The sequence below is a fragment of the Lynx canadensis genome, chromosome D2, assembly GCF_007474595.2.
Source record: "Lynx canadensis isolate LIC74 chromosome D2, mLynCan4.pri.v2, whole genome shotgun sequence".
Classification (NCBI taxonomy): domain Eukaryota; kingdom Metazoa; phylum Chordata; class Mammalia; order Carnivora; family Felidae; genus Lynx; species Lynx canadensis.
In genome coordinates, this window is record NC_044313.2 from 31,814,553 (window position 1) to 31,829,671 (window position 15,119).

Sequence of the window (15,119 nt, forward strand, 5' to 3'; positions counted from 1 at the left end):
GCTGATGCCAAGCAGGCACCTGAGGTACCTTGTTCTTCATTTATTTCCAAATTCGGAATGAAGGACATTCATCGCCCTCAAGTTTTAATCAGATGTGTAGTCTAACATTTTTTTTTCTCCTTTAGAAAGTATCAAAATTTGTTTAGAAAATGAAATTTAAGAACTTGAGGTGAATGTTTGACCCAGGTGTCCATTCAGTATTTTAACTAATGAAATTTGTATTTTAGTTATTTGTTGATATTACAAAGGAAGTGGTTATACAGTCTCAAAATCTCCATGGCTCTCAACCCTAGGTACACATTAGAATCCTTGGGAATTTAAGTAATTTCAGTGCTCATGGCTTCGTCTTAAGCCAGTTTAATCTGTTTTGCTTTAAATCCAGTCACTAGCGTTTACCTGACTCTGGTTCCCAGCATCTGGAGATGGACCTCTTGGCTGAAAGGCTCCCAAGCCATATGTTTCTGAGAAGCTGTGTGCTCCTACTTAACTGGACACCCTTGTTTGAAAATCAGTCTTCAGATACTCCTGTATGCTCTTCCCCTGGCCTTAGCTGTTTCTGTCCCCCATTCCTTCGATCTCGTGGACATTGAGCCCTATCTCAATGATCTTTCTCTAGTTCTCTGTTTTCTCAAATACTTCATAGCTAAGGATTTAATCCAACTTTGGTGAAAGTGATTTCAGGCTTTTGCCTGCTTTAATAGAAGCACCCACATAATAGGGTTTTGCCAACTTGGGATCTGGAATTTTGTCAGAATACTGCTGTTGTCACCAGGACTAGCCCAAGATTGAAAGTGAGCAGAATTTGTCTTCAGACCCCAACTTCTCTGCTCAGGTGTACCTAATTACACATAAAAGCCATTAAATCCGTGTCAGATTAAACTTTTTGAACAATTGTTAATCTTCGTGGCTTAATAAAGATAAATGTAAGTAGAGGGTAGTAATAATAATCTGAGCTCATATCATATCTCAAAAATGAAATTCATGATATGTGATCAGAAATTACCGCAGTAAAGAATGGAGACCAAGACGAATGAACAGGTACTATTTTATATCTCTCAAAGGTTATGAGGAAAGTAGAATATCCCTAAGTGTAAAGGAATAATAAAGATCTATATATATAAAAAAACAAAAACAAAACTCTGTTACCTAACCTGAACTTTTGACAAACGCTAAGGCAAATTGGGATTTTGTAAAAATACTTTCCTAGTGTGACCACAGGCTTATTACATGGGATCAGGTGATGTAACAGAGTAGAAGAAAAAATGGCTCTAACCCATTCTTTTTCTTTTTTTTTTTCATTAAATAAAATAACCTTTAAACAAGAAAAGATAAGAGGAAAATAATCCCTGATAAGGGGGAAATGAAGCCTAAGAAAGGGAAGGGGATTCCTGGTACAGGACTCCACAGCTACCTTAGCTGTAAGTTTGCTGCTTATGTAAGTGACCTTTTAGACATACTGAGAGATCATGCTGATAAGCGATGTCTGAATAACTGTGTAAGAGAACAGAAGCATTGTAAAACTGGACATTGGCAAATTTACTTTTCCAGAAGGGAAAGGAAGAAAGTGGATTCTACCTTACAAAATGTGGTGAATTTGATGAAACACAAGATATTAGAATGTTACTAAAATTTGTCTTTTAAATCCTGGAAATAATGAACATTGGGAGCTATTATGGATTTATGAAGACAAAAATACTAGAACAACTTCATTTCCTCTTTTTGGTAGGTTTTAGTAGATAAGAACAAAAGATTGGAAAGTATTGATCTTGTTGGACAAGATAGAGAAATATAGGTGGAATAGTACAATCAGGTAGATGTGTAAATAGTTATAGAATTAAAGAAATAGAATGATATTACTAATAAGATGTCACATATGTCTTTCAGTAGAGTAGACTTTGACCAATTCAGATGATTGTTAATGATGTGTATAAAGGCGTAATGAATTGAAGATTAAGTTGAAAAAGGACATGAGATCAAGGAGAAAACTAGGAATGTGGAATGATGAAGACAACATCTAAAACCGGTCTCACCTGACTGAAATGATGTGCCAAATTTGACCAGATGAATTCTAATAAAGAGAGATACATGTGTGTTGCATTTTGTAGTTTGCCAAAAGCTCTTTCTTACCTTATCTGGTTTCAGAAGGACCCAAAGAGATAGGCAGAGCTAGTGACATGTGTTATCCCTGTCATACAGAGCAGAAGCCCAGGACTCTTGCAGAGTAACTGACTCAAATCACATTTTGTTTGTTGTGCTGTGGTGATGATTTGTTTTTGTTTGTCTATTTTCTTTCCTTCTTTTCTGCCAAAAGGAATTTTAGCTTTATGCTGAGACTTGTGAATGTAGAATATGTTATGCCTAAGTCCAGAAGTTTCTCTGTGTACCTTTGTAATTCACCCCTTTTTTCCTCCTTCTTCTTCCCTCCTCAGGTAACCATGGATCTGCTCTCTGTCATCATAGATTAGTTTGCATTACCCAGAATTTTATCTAAATACAGTCACATAATATGTTCTTTTTTTGTCCTTTTTCACTCAGAAAATTATTTTGAGATTCATTGATGTTGCATGTATTAAAGTTTATTGCTTTATATTGCTCAGTAGTATTCCATGGATATACCACAATTGTTTACCCATTTATCCAGTAATGCATTCTTGGGATTATTGATCCCAATTATTAATGCATTATTTCCAGTTTTTGGCTATTATAAATCAAACTGTTATGAGTATTCATATACAAGCCTTTGTGTTGGATATATTTTCAGTCGTCTTGGACAAATAACTACAGTGGAATGACTGAGTCATACAATATAGTTTAATAAGAAACTTCTAAACTGTAACAATGTGTGTTGACTATACTCAAAAAAAAAAAAAAAAAAAAAAAGAAGAGACCACTAAACTTTTCTACAACAATTCTGTCATTTTACATTCCGACCAGTATTGTATAGGATGAGTTGCAGTCACTCCACATCATCTCTGGCACTTGATGTGTCTTTTTTTTTTTTTTTTTTTTAATTTTTTTTTTTCAATGTTTATTTATTTTTGGGACAGAGAGAGACAGAGCATGAACGGGGGAGGGGCAGAGTGAGAGGGAGACACAGAATCGGAAACAGGCTCCAGGCTCCGAGCCATCAGCCCGGAGCCTGACGCGGGGCTCGAGCTCACGGACCGCGAGATCGTGACCTGGCTGAAGTCGGACGCTTAACCGACTGCGCCACCCAGGCGCCCCCTGATGTGTCTTTTTAATTTTAGTCATTCTAGGAGATACATAGTGGTGTCTCATTGTGGTTTTAGTTTGCATTTCCTTAATAACTAATCACATTCAAGCTCTTTTGTGTATTTATTTGCCATCCCTATCTTTTTTTTTTTTTTTAATGAATCTTTGGCCTGTTTTTTTATAGGTTATTTGTCTAGTTGAGTGGAAGAGTTCTTTGCATATTGTATGTACCTGACCTTTGTCTTAGTTTGGAAATCTAGTCTCCCCCTTTGTGGCTTGTCTTTTTGTTCTTTTAAGAATATCTTTTGATGGGGCTCCTAGGTAGCTCAGTCGGTTGAGCGTCTGGCTCTTGATTTCTGTTCTAGTCACGATCCCAAGATCATGGGATCAAGCCCTGTGTCGGGCTGTGTGCTGAGTGTGGAGCCTGCTTAAGGTTCTCTCTCTCTCTCCCTCTGCCCCTCTCCCCTGCTGGAGCTCTCTATCCCCCAGGGAAAAAAAAAAACAAAAAAGTATCTTTTAAAGAGCAAACATAATTAAGTGTAATTTATTGATTTTTTTTTCTTTATATGTGCTTTTCTGTCCTTTTGCCAAACCAAAGATCAGTTAGCCTTTCTCGTGTTTTCTTCTAGAAATTTTATAATTCTAGCTCTTAAATATGATCCATTTAAGGTCACTGATCATTTTTGGTAATTTTGTATCTTGCATGAGTAAAGAAAGGGTCAAGGGTTTTGTTTTGCTTTGCTTATGACTAGTGTTCCAACATTTCTTGAAAAGAAAACATGCTTTCTCTACTGAATTGCCTTAGCACTTTTGTTGATCATCAACTGACCATATAAAGGTGGATCCATTTCTGAACTTTTTGTTTTCTTCCATTGATTAATTTGTCATGTTTTTATGCCAGTGTGACATTATCTTGATTACTGCAATTTTTATAATTTTTGAAATCACTTCTTTTTCAGTGTTGTTTTGGCGTTTTTAGGTTTTTTGCATTTCCATCTAAAGTTTAGAATGACCTTGTCAGTTTATACAAAAAACCCTGAGATTTTGATTGGGATTGTATTGAATCTATAGATCAATTTGGGAAGAATTGACATCTTAACAATATTGAATCTTTTAATTATTGAACACAGTATATCTTATATCTCTTAACCTAGTTTAATTTTTATGTGCAACATTTTGTAAATTTTGTTGTTTAAATTTGTACATCTTTTATTGAATTTACCCTTAAGTATTTCATCTTTCATGCTATTTGTAAATGGTATTTTTAAAATATCAGAAAAATAATTGATTTTTGTATATTGGCTTTGCATCCTGCAACTTTGCTAAAGTTACTTATTCTGATTTCTTTTTTTGTAGATTCCTGAAGATTTTTTACATAATCATGTGGTCTGTGAATAAAGACACTTTCACTTCTACTTTTCTAATCTATATACCTTTTATTTCTTTTTCTTGCCATGTTGCACTGGCTACAACCCCCCAGTGCAGTGTTGAACAGAAGCAGTGAGAGCTGACTTTTCTTGTCTTGTTCCTCCCCCTAGAGGGAAAGCATCCAGTCTTGTGCCATCAAGTAAAATGTTACCTGTATTTTTTTTGCAGGTGCCCTTCATCAAGTTGATGAAGTTCTCTTCTGCTTAGTTTGCTGAGAGTTTTTTGTTGTAATTATTTTGAATAGAAGTTGGATTTTGCAGTGGCTTTTTCTGTATCTTTTGAGATAATCTATGATTTTTATTTTTTAGTGTGGTAATATGGTGAATTATATTGATTTTTGAATCTTAAACCAATTTTTCATTCCTTCAACAAACCTCAGTTTGGTATGATGTATTATCTATTGTGTATATTGCTGGATTCCATTTGCTAAGATTTGTCAGGTTTTTTTTTTTTTTTGCATCTATATTTATGAAAGATATGATCTGTAGTTTTCTTTTTTTCTGGTTTTGCTATCAGGATGATGCTAGATTCATCAAATAAGTTTTTAACTTCAAGTCCAATGTTTCTTCTGTTAGAGTACTGACATAGCTCGAAAAGCAGGATGGGAAGTTATTTATTAGCATGTTGAGAATAATCTCATAAAATAGAAAGGCTTCTTATAGGCTTTTGTGTTTGAGTTAGTGGTACTCTGATTATTAGTTCCTATTATTGAAATGCTTATAGACATAAAGGTGTAAATGTATGAGTAGAAAAAGAGTGATAAAAATTGTCTAGTCTGAGCGTGTGGTGAAGAAATGCATAAACATAATGACTGGTAAGACAATATATTACCTGAGAATCACCTTACCTAAAAGCAATTATTGTCTATCACCGTAAATAAAATTTATATTCTTTAGAATTCCAAAACAACTCCTCTCAGGATGCATTTTCCCTCTCCATTCATTCCATTTACAACACAGATTTCATAAAAGGCCACTTTTAGAAGCAGAGCTGGAATAAGTACTAGCCACATTCTTGGTTTGTGACAGATTAGAGGAGCTGACCAGTTGGTACACTTTGGGGTATTAAGTGCTGATAGGCAGTACTTGTTTCTAACTTGCTCTTATTGTAGATCACTCCCTCAACCTTGAGTAAGTCCCCCACCCCCCCCAACCCCTGCACTTCCCTACCTGTTTTCGATGTTTGTCCGTGCACGGTGGCTAGGAGGCCAGGGGAGGGCCCTGTATCTGTTTGAGCCCCAGAGCTTTCATGGGTGTAGTAGACTAATGGGTTTTTTTTTTTTTTAAGTCTTAACTGCTAAATTTCATTTTAAAATGAAACTATGTGGAAGCCCAATATAGAAAATAGATATCAACATGAATCCTTTAGTATAAATAAATTTTTGCAAATTCAGTATCGTAACATTCTATATTTAATGAGAAGCAGTAAAGTTGTGATGAATACAGATCTAATGTAAAGGAGTATGAGTAAGAGTTCAGTCATATCTTCTTCAGTAACCAGTTTATTTGGCTAAATATCAGTCTTGAGAAAAATCCTGACTTCACGGATGATTTGATTCATGTGACTTTTTTTTTAACAGCTTGCCTTACAGTCTCAGAGTAATTCTTCAAGTAAACTCATCCAGAACTTGAACATAAAGGAGTCGGAAATTGGTTTCACAGTTCAGTCACTAACAGTTCTAACAAACCACTGTTTTTTGTCATGTATAAGAAAACAGACAAGCAAAGGGGAAAAATTAAACAGATATCAAACAGTTGATAATGTCTTGATGAGACTGTTTATAGATTCCTTTATTGATTATTGTTTTGCTTTGAATGAGCACACAGACAATATATGCCCTCGTGTTGCTTGCCACTTAATTGCCTGCCACGCATATGTGCTATAGTACATTTGCTTGTACAACTCTAATAATAGCAAATATGTACAGGCCCGAATGGGATTGATGGGAGGGGAGGGAGAACAAAAGACCAGTGTAGCATTACAAACCTTCCTAATCAATAACACATTTACGAGAAATCCAAATATAGACACATCAGGAGAAACTGTTCTCAGGTTTGCATGAAAATGAGTTAATCTGGTTATGATAGCCTCAGTGTATTAATGTTTGACACAGAACTCCTCTGAATCTATTTTTTTTAATCATACTTCAAGATATTTTGCTTTTTATTTTTTTTTTTCAAGTTTATTTATTTGCTTTGAGAGAGTGCACGAGCAAGGGAGGAGCAGGGAGAGAGGGAGAGAATCCCAAGCAGGCTCTGTGCTGTGAGTGCAGGAGCCCTACATGGGGCTCAGTCTCATAAACCATGAGCTCATGACCCGAGTCCAAATCAAGAGTTAACTGACTGAGCCACCCAAGCAGCCCTATACTTCAGAATATTTTAAACACTGTTTTCAAAGGATAGTCAAATTAAATGCTTGTGGGATTCCTGAAGCTCTTCAGCAAGACCTGAGGGTTCTGTGCAATAGTTTGAAAACCACTGTCCTAGAGCATGTCATTCCTCAAAGGAATTATTTTCTTCAGCTTCTCTTCAATTCTTATTTGAAATTACACTCCTGGGAAAATAAGAGGAAAATACATAGGTCTCTACTACAGTGTATTAACATTTATGAGTCCTGTATACTTAATGATAGCAAATGAATAATTAAGAAAGCAGTCAACAGCAACAATTGAGACTGAATTCATACCCCCAGGGGCTCCTGGGTGGCTCAGTTGGTTAAGTGTCCGACTCTGGATTTTGGCTCAGGTCACGATCTGGTTCGTTTGTGCTGACAGTACAGAACCTGCTGGGGATCTCCACCTCCTCTCTCTCTGCCTCTCCCCCGCTCATGCTCTCTTTCTCTCCCAAAAATAAACAACAAAATTTCATCCTCCCAGATATGTATGAGACAATGTATAATTTGCAATGTTTTCTAATATAACCTTATTTTTCATGTTTCACATATTCTTGTTATATGAGCATAAATTCATATTACTAATAGGTCCAAATTGAGATACCAATAATTTGAGTTCCTAAGCCTGATCTTTAAAATAGAATTCCAGGACTTTCGTAACTTTCATATATTTATACAAGTTTTACCTGGAAGGGATGTGATTCTGCCCTTTGATTTATTTAAACACACACACACACACACACACACACACACACACGTGCGCGCGCGCGTGGGTAGAGTGATGTGGTTTGCACTCATGTTGCTTAAAGATAGACCCCTCGTGTGGTAACTGTGGATTTTCTATCCTCCACCTCTTCATTGTTCGTTTCTTCACAATTTTTATTCATCTTTTCTCTCACTTTTACTTTTTATTAGAAACCTAAAATGTATAATTGGAAGAGATCTTAGACGCAGTTCAGTCTTCCATTTTGTAGGAATTCATAATGAAGTGGTTTTAACCAGATGCTGGCTGGAAAAGAGCTTGAGTGAGTCCTTGAGTACCCAGATTTATATAAAGAAGAAAAGCACAGAAATAATTATTTTCCTGACTGCTTTGGTTCTGGAATCTCATATGGTCTTCCCTGCAACTTTGGACTTTGAACCACTGATGGGCAGAAAAATGTTCATGCCATTTTAGTAATGACCCATAGATACGTAAATAGAGATTCGCTTCTGTTAAGATCGATCCTAAGGCGGTGTGAAATGGAAACGGTCATGGATGGTGTCTGAGACTGAACCGAAATGGTGGTCTGGCCACCTCCCAGCTGTGTGGGCGTGGGAAGTTACTTAGCCTCTCTAAGTCTCATTTTCTTCATCTGTGACATAGGGAAATAACATGTAAAGCTCCTTGTGTATATTAGGAGCTCAATAAAATAAGTTGGTTATAGTGACAGTAGGTAAAGGATATGTTAGAAGCATGACAGCTAAAGGTGAAATCAAGAGAGGAAAAAGGGCTGCAGCAGACACCAGATGGGAGGGTGGGGAATGTGAGCAGCTGCAGTAGGCGGGAAACCGTTCAGCTTGTATTTAGTTCAGTTCTACTGTTTCAATGCACATTCTTCACCTCTTTTCGTTTGTATATATCTTAAGCAATTTTAACCTGTATTGAACTTGAACGTTTTATTTTGTGGTCAAATTGTGTTTAAATTTTTAGGTGTTCCCTTTATTTTTATAAATGTTCTTCTGAGTAATCACACACATTTTAATTTAATTTACAGGTGGCTGTTTGTTGCATCTGTTTTTTCGTTATTCTTCCTCTAAATCTTGTTGGTACAATACTTGGCCGAAATCTGTCAGGTCAGCCCAACTTTCCTTGTCGTGTCAATGCTGTGCCTCGTCCCATACCGGAGAAAAAATGGTAAAGAGAATGCTAAATCTTATATCATTGTCTCTCACAATATAGAAATTCTTAAGGCTATTCTATATATTTAACTTTTTGAATTGGCATGCATTTATAAGAATGACTGTCTTAAGAATTTGTCTTTTTAACTTTTTCCTTCAACCTATATTGTTCGCAGTAGTAATCAATTATATCCTTATTTCACTTTCTGAATATCGGTGCCATTTACAGATAAATTTAAATGCTCTGATGAGTACACTGGTTTTTAGAGGTGGGTAGGAACTAGAGCTGTAACAGTTTTATTTACTGTAGTATACAGGCCGGAATTGACCTGCTGCCTATTTTTATAAGTACAGTTTTGTTGGAACATACCTATGCCTGTTCATTCGCAGATCTAGGACTGCTTTTACACTGCAGCATCAGAGAGTGAGACCCTGTCACCTGCAAAACCTGAAATATTTACTGTCTGAAACTTCACAGAAGAAGTTTGCCAACCCTTGGCTTACAATTTCATTTTCCTTTCCAGATATTTTGTTATTCTAAATAATACACACATTTGTAGCCACATACATTGTACCAGTTGAAAGATGAATTAGGATTAAGACCAGTTATAATTTACTGACTTAATGTTCTTTATCTTCACTTCTGGGATAGTATAGAATCTCTCAAATACATTCTGTTTTATGGCTAAAATGGGTTCTTAAGAACTCCCAGAATTCAAGATTAATCTTGACAAAGGATGATGAGTATTTGTTAAACAACTGAAGGGATTCTTTAACTGCAGTAATGTAAACATAGTTTACAGTTTATTTGACCAGTCAACTTTGAAATTACGATTCTTAATGGATTTTTAACTTGAGATAATTTGTATTTTTTTTTTCAAATTTTGGACATAAAATGGGATGTCATTAGTATGTTATATTTCTAATTTTTGTAATTCACATTGGAAAAAAACTAAATATTTTGCCTTTTGAAATTAGCAAATTGGATGTTTCAGTGCTGATTTATGCTATTCTGCATTCTTCATTTCCTGATTGTTACTAGCAGACAAAAGTAGAGCAGTCTTGCTGTATAGACACCTGTCACATTCTCCATCGCATAAGAAAGAACTGCACAGTAGACTCTGTCTGTTCACACATTGAAAAGCCTCTGTTCCTAGGTAGTTTGCCTCATTATAGACATAATTTATAGTCAGAGACTTACATATACAATCTTTTGTAGACTTGGAGGTATATAGACATTGAAATGGAGGCCGAATAAAACAGCACCTATAAGGGAGGGTGACCTGTTAGAGTGTTAGGATTGTCCATGTTCTTTTTTTTCCTTAGATCGTGATTATGAGAACTTTCATGCTTTGTTTTTTAAAGTCCGTTTTCTTTTTCAAATCAAGGTTAGACTCTAGGTCACTAGGACTGGTGAAGGAGAGGAAGGAACAACACGTGACCTTGCACACCCTGGGTCACAGGTGGAGGAAGGCTCGTGTGTATCTTTATTTTCTTTATAAAGTTACATGGGCACTAAATCTGAATACTAGATCTGGCTCTCAGTGACTTGTTATCTTGGGAAGATCGTTTTTTAACCTCTGTGGGTCTTGGATTCCTATAAAAGGAGGAAAGAAGACTAGATTAAATGTTTTTTAAGGTTTTTTTTTTTCCAGCTTTCACATACTGATTTCTTCTCATCTTTTTAGTTTGTTTATCCCAGAGATAGTAGTTTAGTATTTTTTATATGCCAGATACTGTGCCGGATGCTGAGAATACCTAGATGAACAGCTTCTGCCTCCCAGAGTTAGCATAGCACTAATCTAGTGAGGTATGATATGTATATGATTGCAGTTCCACATAGTGTGAGGTAAGTGCTGCCAGAGTTATGTTCACGAGGCAGTACAAGTACGGGGAAAAAACCCACCTCTTTCTGGGAGACTGGGGAAGGGCTTTATGGGGAGAACACTCGAGCTAGTGCATGCGGGAGAAGAAGTGTGACGAGGGAAGGCATTCCAGGTGAAGAATTACCAGTTGCATCAGTATGTGTTTGTTGAGTGAATGAATGAGGTTTGGATTTAATTTTTTATCCATTCTTGGCTCCATTATAACTCAAGACTCACAATACCATAATTGTATAATTCACAAGGAAGGGAATCGCCAACCCAAGGAATGCATGAGCAAAGAGATGGCAAGGCTACAATTTGGGAAACATTATTTCACAGAAGGGTCTCAAGACTTTTCTTTCCCTATGGCTTTCTATAAATAAATGCCTGTGAAATTTTTAGAAGTTATTGAGAGATGCAGACAGAATAGGAGCAAACACTTAAGAGAGTTTTTCCTGAGTTCTGTTGGTAGCAAGAATTTGTATTCCCCGAATTCGTATCTTGACCTTTATTACCAGAAAGAATTTTGACTATAACCTATGGCTAATTTGAAGTCCTCCCTCTATGTCGTGCCTCTTTGAAATTTTGTTTTTTCTTTTTACTGGTTTATTTCTATTCCTTAGATTATTTTTTAAGTGCCAAGTTTCTGCTTTCTGTTATCTGGATTTATATAATGTAATGTGAAAATCACACTAGAAGTTTATGGCTAATGTTGATATTTTCCAGGTTCATGGAGCCTGCAGTTATTGTTTGCCTGGGAGGAATTTTACCTTTTGGCTCAATCTTTATTGAAATGTAAGTTGTGGCAATGCATTTATGTTTTGAAGGATGTAATTTTAATAAGAGAATGTAGGAGTTAGGGTAGGTGTAGAATCATCAGGAAGGCATCTAATAGAGTTAGTCTGTTAATTTCATGGCTCCCAGAAAGGGATCTAACATTATGTATCTGAAAGTATTTCCTCCTGTGATTTCAAATATTCAGGTGAAGTTTATACGTTTTTGTGTTGTGTTCTAGACCCTTCTTACCTAACAAGAGACCTTAGAAATCACTGGATGCATGCCAAAGAGTACTGGACTAGCCTTTGATCACATGCATGATATAAGGAATTGCTGGGTTTTATTATATTTTTGAAGTATTTTTGAGGGTCCAGGGAACTAGTAAAACATTACCTGCCAGTCAGTCTAGTAGATCTTGATGTCTTCAGGTACGTAGTTATTCCCAGTCTTCTTCCACAGAGGCCTGCAGGAGTGCTGGAAAATGTGTGAGTGTTTAGGGGTCGAAGGTTTGCCACCTTGTGCACAGTTACTGTGCTTCGTACCTGCATCCGAGGTCACCACTGCAAAATAGAAGTCTTTTCTCAGCTTGTGTTCTGGTGTTGCTTGTTGGGAATGCTCTGGCATTTTTATTTAGGCAGGTTAGTTCTTTGTGTGGGACTTTCTCAGGGACTGCAGTCATACACCTCAGGCTCTTGCCCACGAAATGCCAGTCACTGTGACTGCACAGAATTCCCTTATACTTTTCCAAATGTGCCACTACTGATTGTCTCCTGTACAGTGGACACCTCCTTAACAGACAGGATTGGATCGGATAATTGGTTAATTGAAAGTTGGCTCATGTAAGGCTTATTAAAAAAAGATCCATACATAACATTTTATTTTAACTTAAAACAACTGAAGGTACATCTTTCACTCATTTTTTAAAAATACAGAACCAGAGTCTTTGATTTATATCTAGTCGATGTTTCGTCATTTTCCCTTTGACATTCATAATGCATCTTCTGTGTTTCCAGCCTTTTAAAAGTGGGGACAAGAACATAAAGACCTGTCTCAACCATTCTAAGTGCAAAATCTCTCTAGATTTGTACATTTCTCTCCCAGACTTTAGTAGCTATCTCGCCCACACCTAATTTCATGTTGTTTTTTAAGTGACTCACCTTACTGAATTTCTCCAAAACATTCACATAATGTTCATTGAAATCATGCATCCTTTTTGCTGTCATATTTATTGGTGTATGTAACATTCAATTAAGTTATCTAATTATAGTAACAAGTACAGTTGACATAGATTTGGGTCATCTGTGCTGGTCACCTGCCAGCTGTGAGTGTGCTGTGGGCATTAGTCAGTACCTTAGAGGAACTGGAGTGCACATCACTCTAGCTTGTGGTTTAATAAAGCCAGTTCAGGAACCTCTTCTATACTTCTAGCTGATACACTGCTTTGTGTCCTCACCCCGACTTGACCTCTATTTTTGCCTCCTACCCCTGTTCCCAGTACCTTCTGGATCACCTCTCTTCCTGCTTTGTTCCATTAGACAGCCTCTCTGCTGTATCCTTAAGTTCTCTGTTTTGACGACCCTCATGCGTTCTCCTCTTGGCAGCCACAGTGATCTTCTTAAGGTGTCAGTCTGATCACGTCACTTCTTTGCTAAAGACTTTTCATTTTCACTGAGGTAAGGTCCCCCAAATGCTATAACATAGCCAGTAAGGACCTTTGTAATACAGCCTCATTCGCTTCTCCAGCCTCATCTCTTAGCTCTCACCCCTTCATTTGAAGTTCTATACTCAGTTACTTTGAGCTTTTCTAAATACAGTGAATTCCCTCGTTTGTAAGCTTTGCCTTTGCTCTTCCTATTTCTGCAACATTCTTCTGGCTCCCCTTACCCCCATATGCCTCATTTATTATTCTCATTACTCCTCCCCAGAGTCCCACCTAACGGAACTGGCAAGATGCCCCTCTTAGGTTGCATTGGTAAAGCACGTGGTGCATCAGGACTGCCTCCTTACTGGTGTTCCCCACTTTACAGTAGTGTCCTTGAGGGTAGAGACTGTCATCTTCATAGTTCTGTTCTCGCTGCTTCTTGTGGTAGGGCCTTCAAATATCTATTGGAAGCATGAGTGACAAATAAGTGAGCTAAACAGAGAGAATAAGAAAAAGAAAAGAGGCTAAAGCCTCCTTTTCTAACGATGACTTGGGGAATGGAATTAGAGTGAAGGGTCTTTTTCTTCATGTAAAATGTTAATGCCCTTTCTCTTGCTGTCCTCCAAAAATAGCAGGAAGCTTCATTGAGCTTTCTTTTTTCTGATTATTTTTATTTTCCTAATTTTATACATTATTAGTCTATCAAACCTACTTTAAAAAATTTAGTAGGGTGTTTATAAAATATAAATTACACTATTAGAATAGTGTTGCATCTAGAAAAAAAATGAAAGAATGAGAGAATTGCCTTTATTTGACAGATAGGAATTTTTAGCTGTGTTCATTTTTCTTTGCCATATTTTACTCCTTTAAGCTTCTAATGTATTCAGTTTGCTTAGAGATGGATGCCCTACTAAAAAATCTGTTCTTGGAAGATTATCCAAAAAAATATTTTTGAGAGATATTTGGAGGATTGAACAGATGAAAAAGGGTAAGACAAACTGTTGGAAGTTACTTGAAAGGAAATAACGGAGGGGCACCTGCGTGGCTCAGTCGGTTAAGCGTCCAACTCTTGATTCCAGCTCAGGCAATGATCTCACAGTTTGTGAGATCAAGTCCACGTTGGGCTCTGCACTGACAGTGCAGAGACTGGGATTCTCTCTCTTCCTCTTTCTCTCGGCCCCTCCCCCACCTGTGTGTTCTCTCTCTCTCTCTCTCTCAAAGTAAATAAACATTTAAAAAAAATAATTGAGATGTAAGTTAGATGACAGTGAGAACTGAGATGTGAGGCTTAGCAAAGGGGTGAGCTTCAATAATAAAGACAAAACTATGTCTTTATTGCATTTTATGTAGGTATTTCATCTTCACATCTTTCTGGGCGTATAAGATCTATTATGTCTATGGCTTCATGATGCTGGTGCTGGTCATCCTGTGCATTGTGACCGTCTGTGTGACCATCGTGTGCACATACTTTCTACTAAATGCAGAGGATTACAGGTGGTAAGTACTTCTATCTGGGAAGAACCTCAGGGGCCGATAATATTTTTAAATAAGATGCCATCTGACGTGTATCAGGTAGAGTAAAAGATCTGTATAGAAATTTTGCTACCTAAGATAGTATAAGAAATTTTCATGTAAAAATGATGAAGATTTTAGAGGAAAAGTAGTATTAGCCAAAAAAAGTTTTTGTGCTCATAATGGTCACTCTTTTACTTATTTTCACAAAGTACTTGATGTGGAAAGAACATTATGAGGAAGCATTGCTCTATTTTAAACAAAAGAAGACAGTTCTGAAAAGGAAGTGGTTTATTTAAGGTCATTTATAATAGGGAATCTGACAGAATTCAGAGTCTCTCCCATTTCTTAGGCTTTCTCCTTGATGATATATTTAAATGCCATCTATATGCATTTGTTTTTAAACATAC

General features: G+C 36.7%; 1 protein-coding gene across 1 annotated transcript in view; it reads left to right on the top strand.

Annotated features, from left to right (window-relative positions):
* Nucleotides 1-15,119, top strand: part of TM9SF3 (transmembrane 9 superfamily member 3) — a 69,016-nt gene that overhangs the window by 44,001 nt on the left and 9,896 nt on the right. The window contains exons 10-12 of the mRNA XM_030334135.1: nt 8,790-8,929; nt 11,505-11,573; nt 14,548-14,694. Of these exons, the coding sequence (XP_030189995.1) occupies nt 8,790-8,929; nt 11,505-11,573; nt 14,548-14,694 (356 nt within the window). The remainder of the gene's footprint in view (nt 1-8,789; nt 8,930-11,504; nt 11,574-14,547; nt 14,695-15,119) is intronic.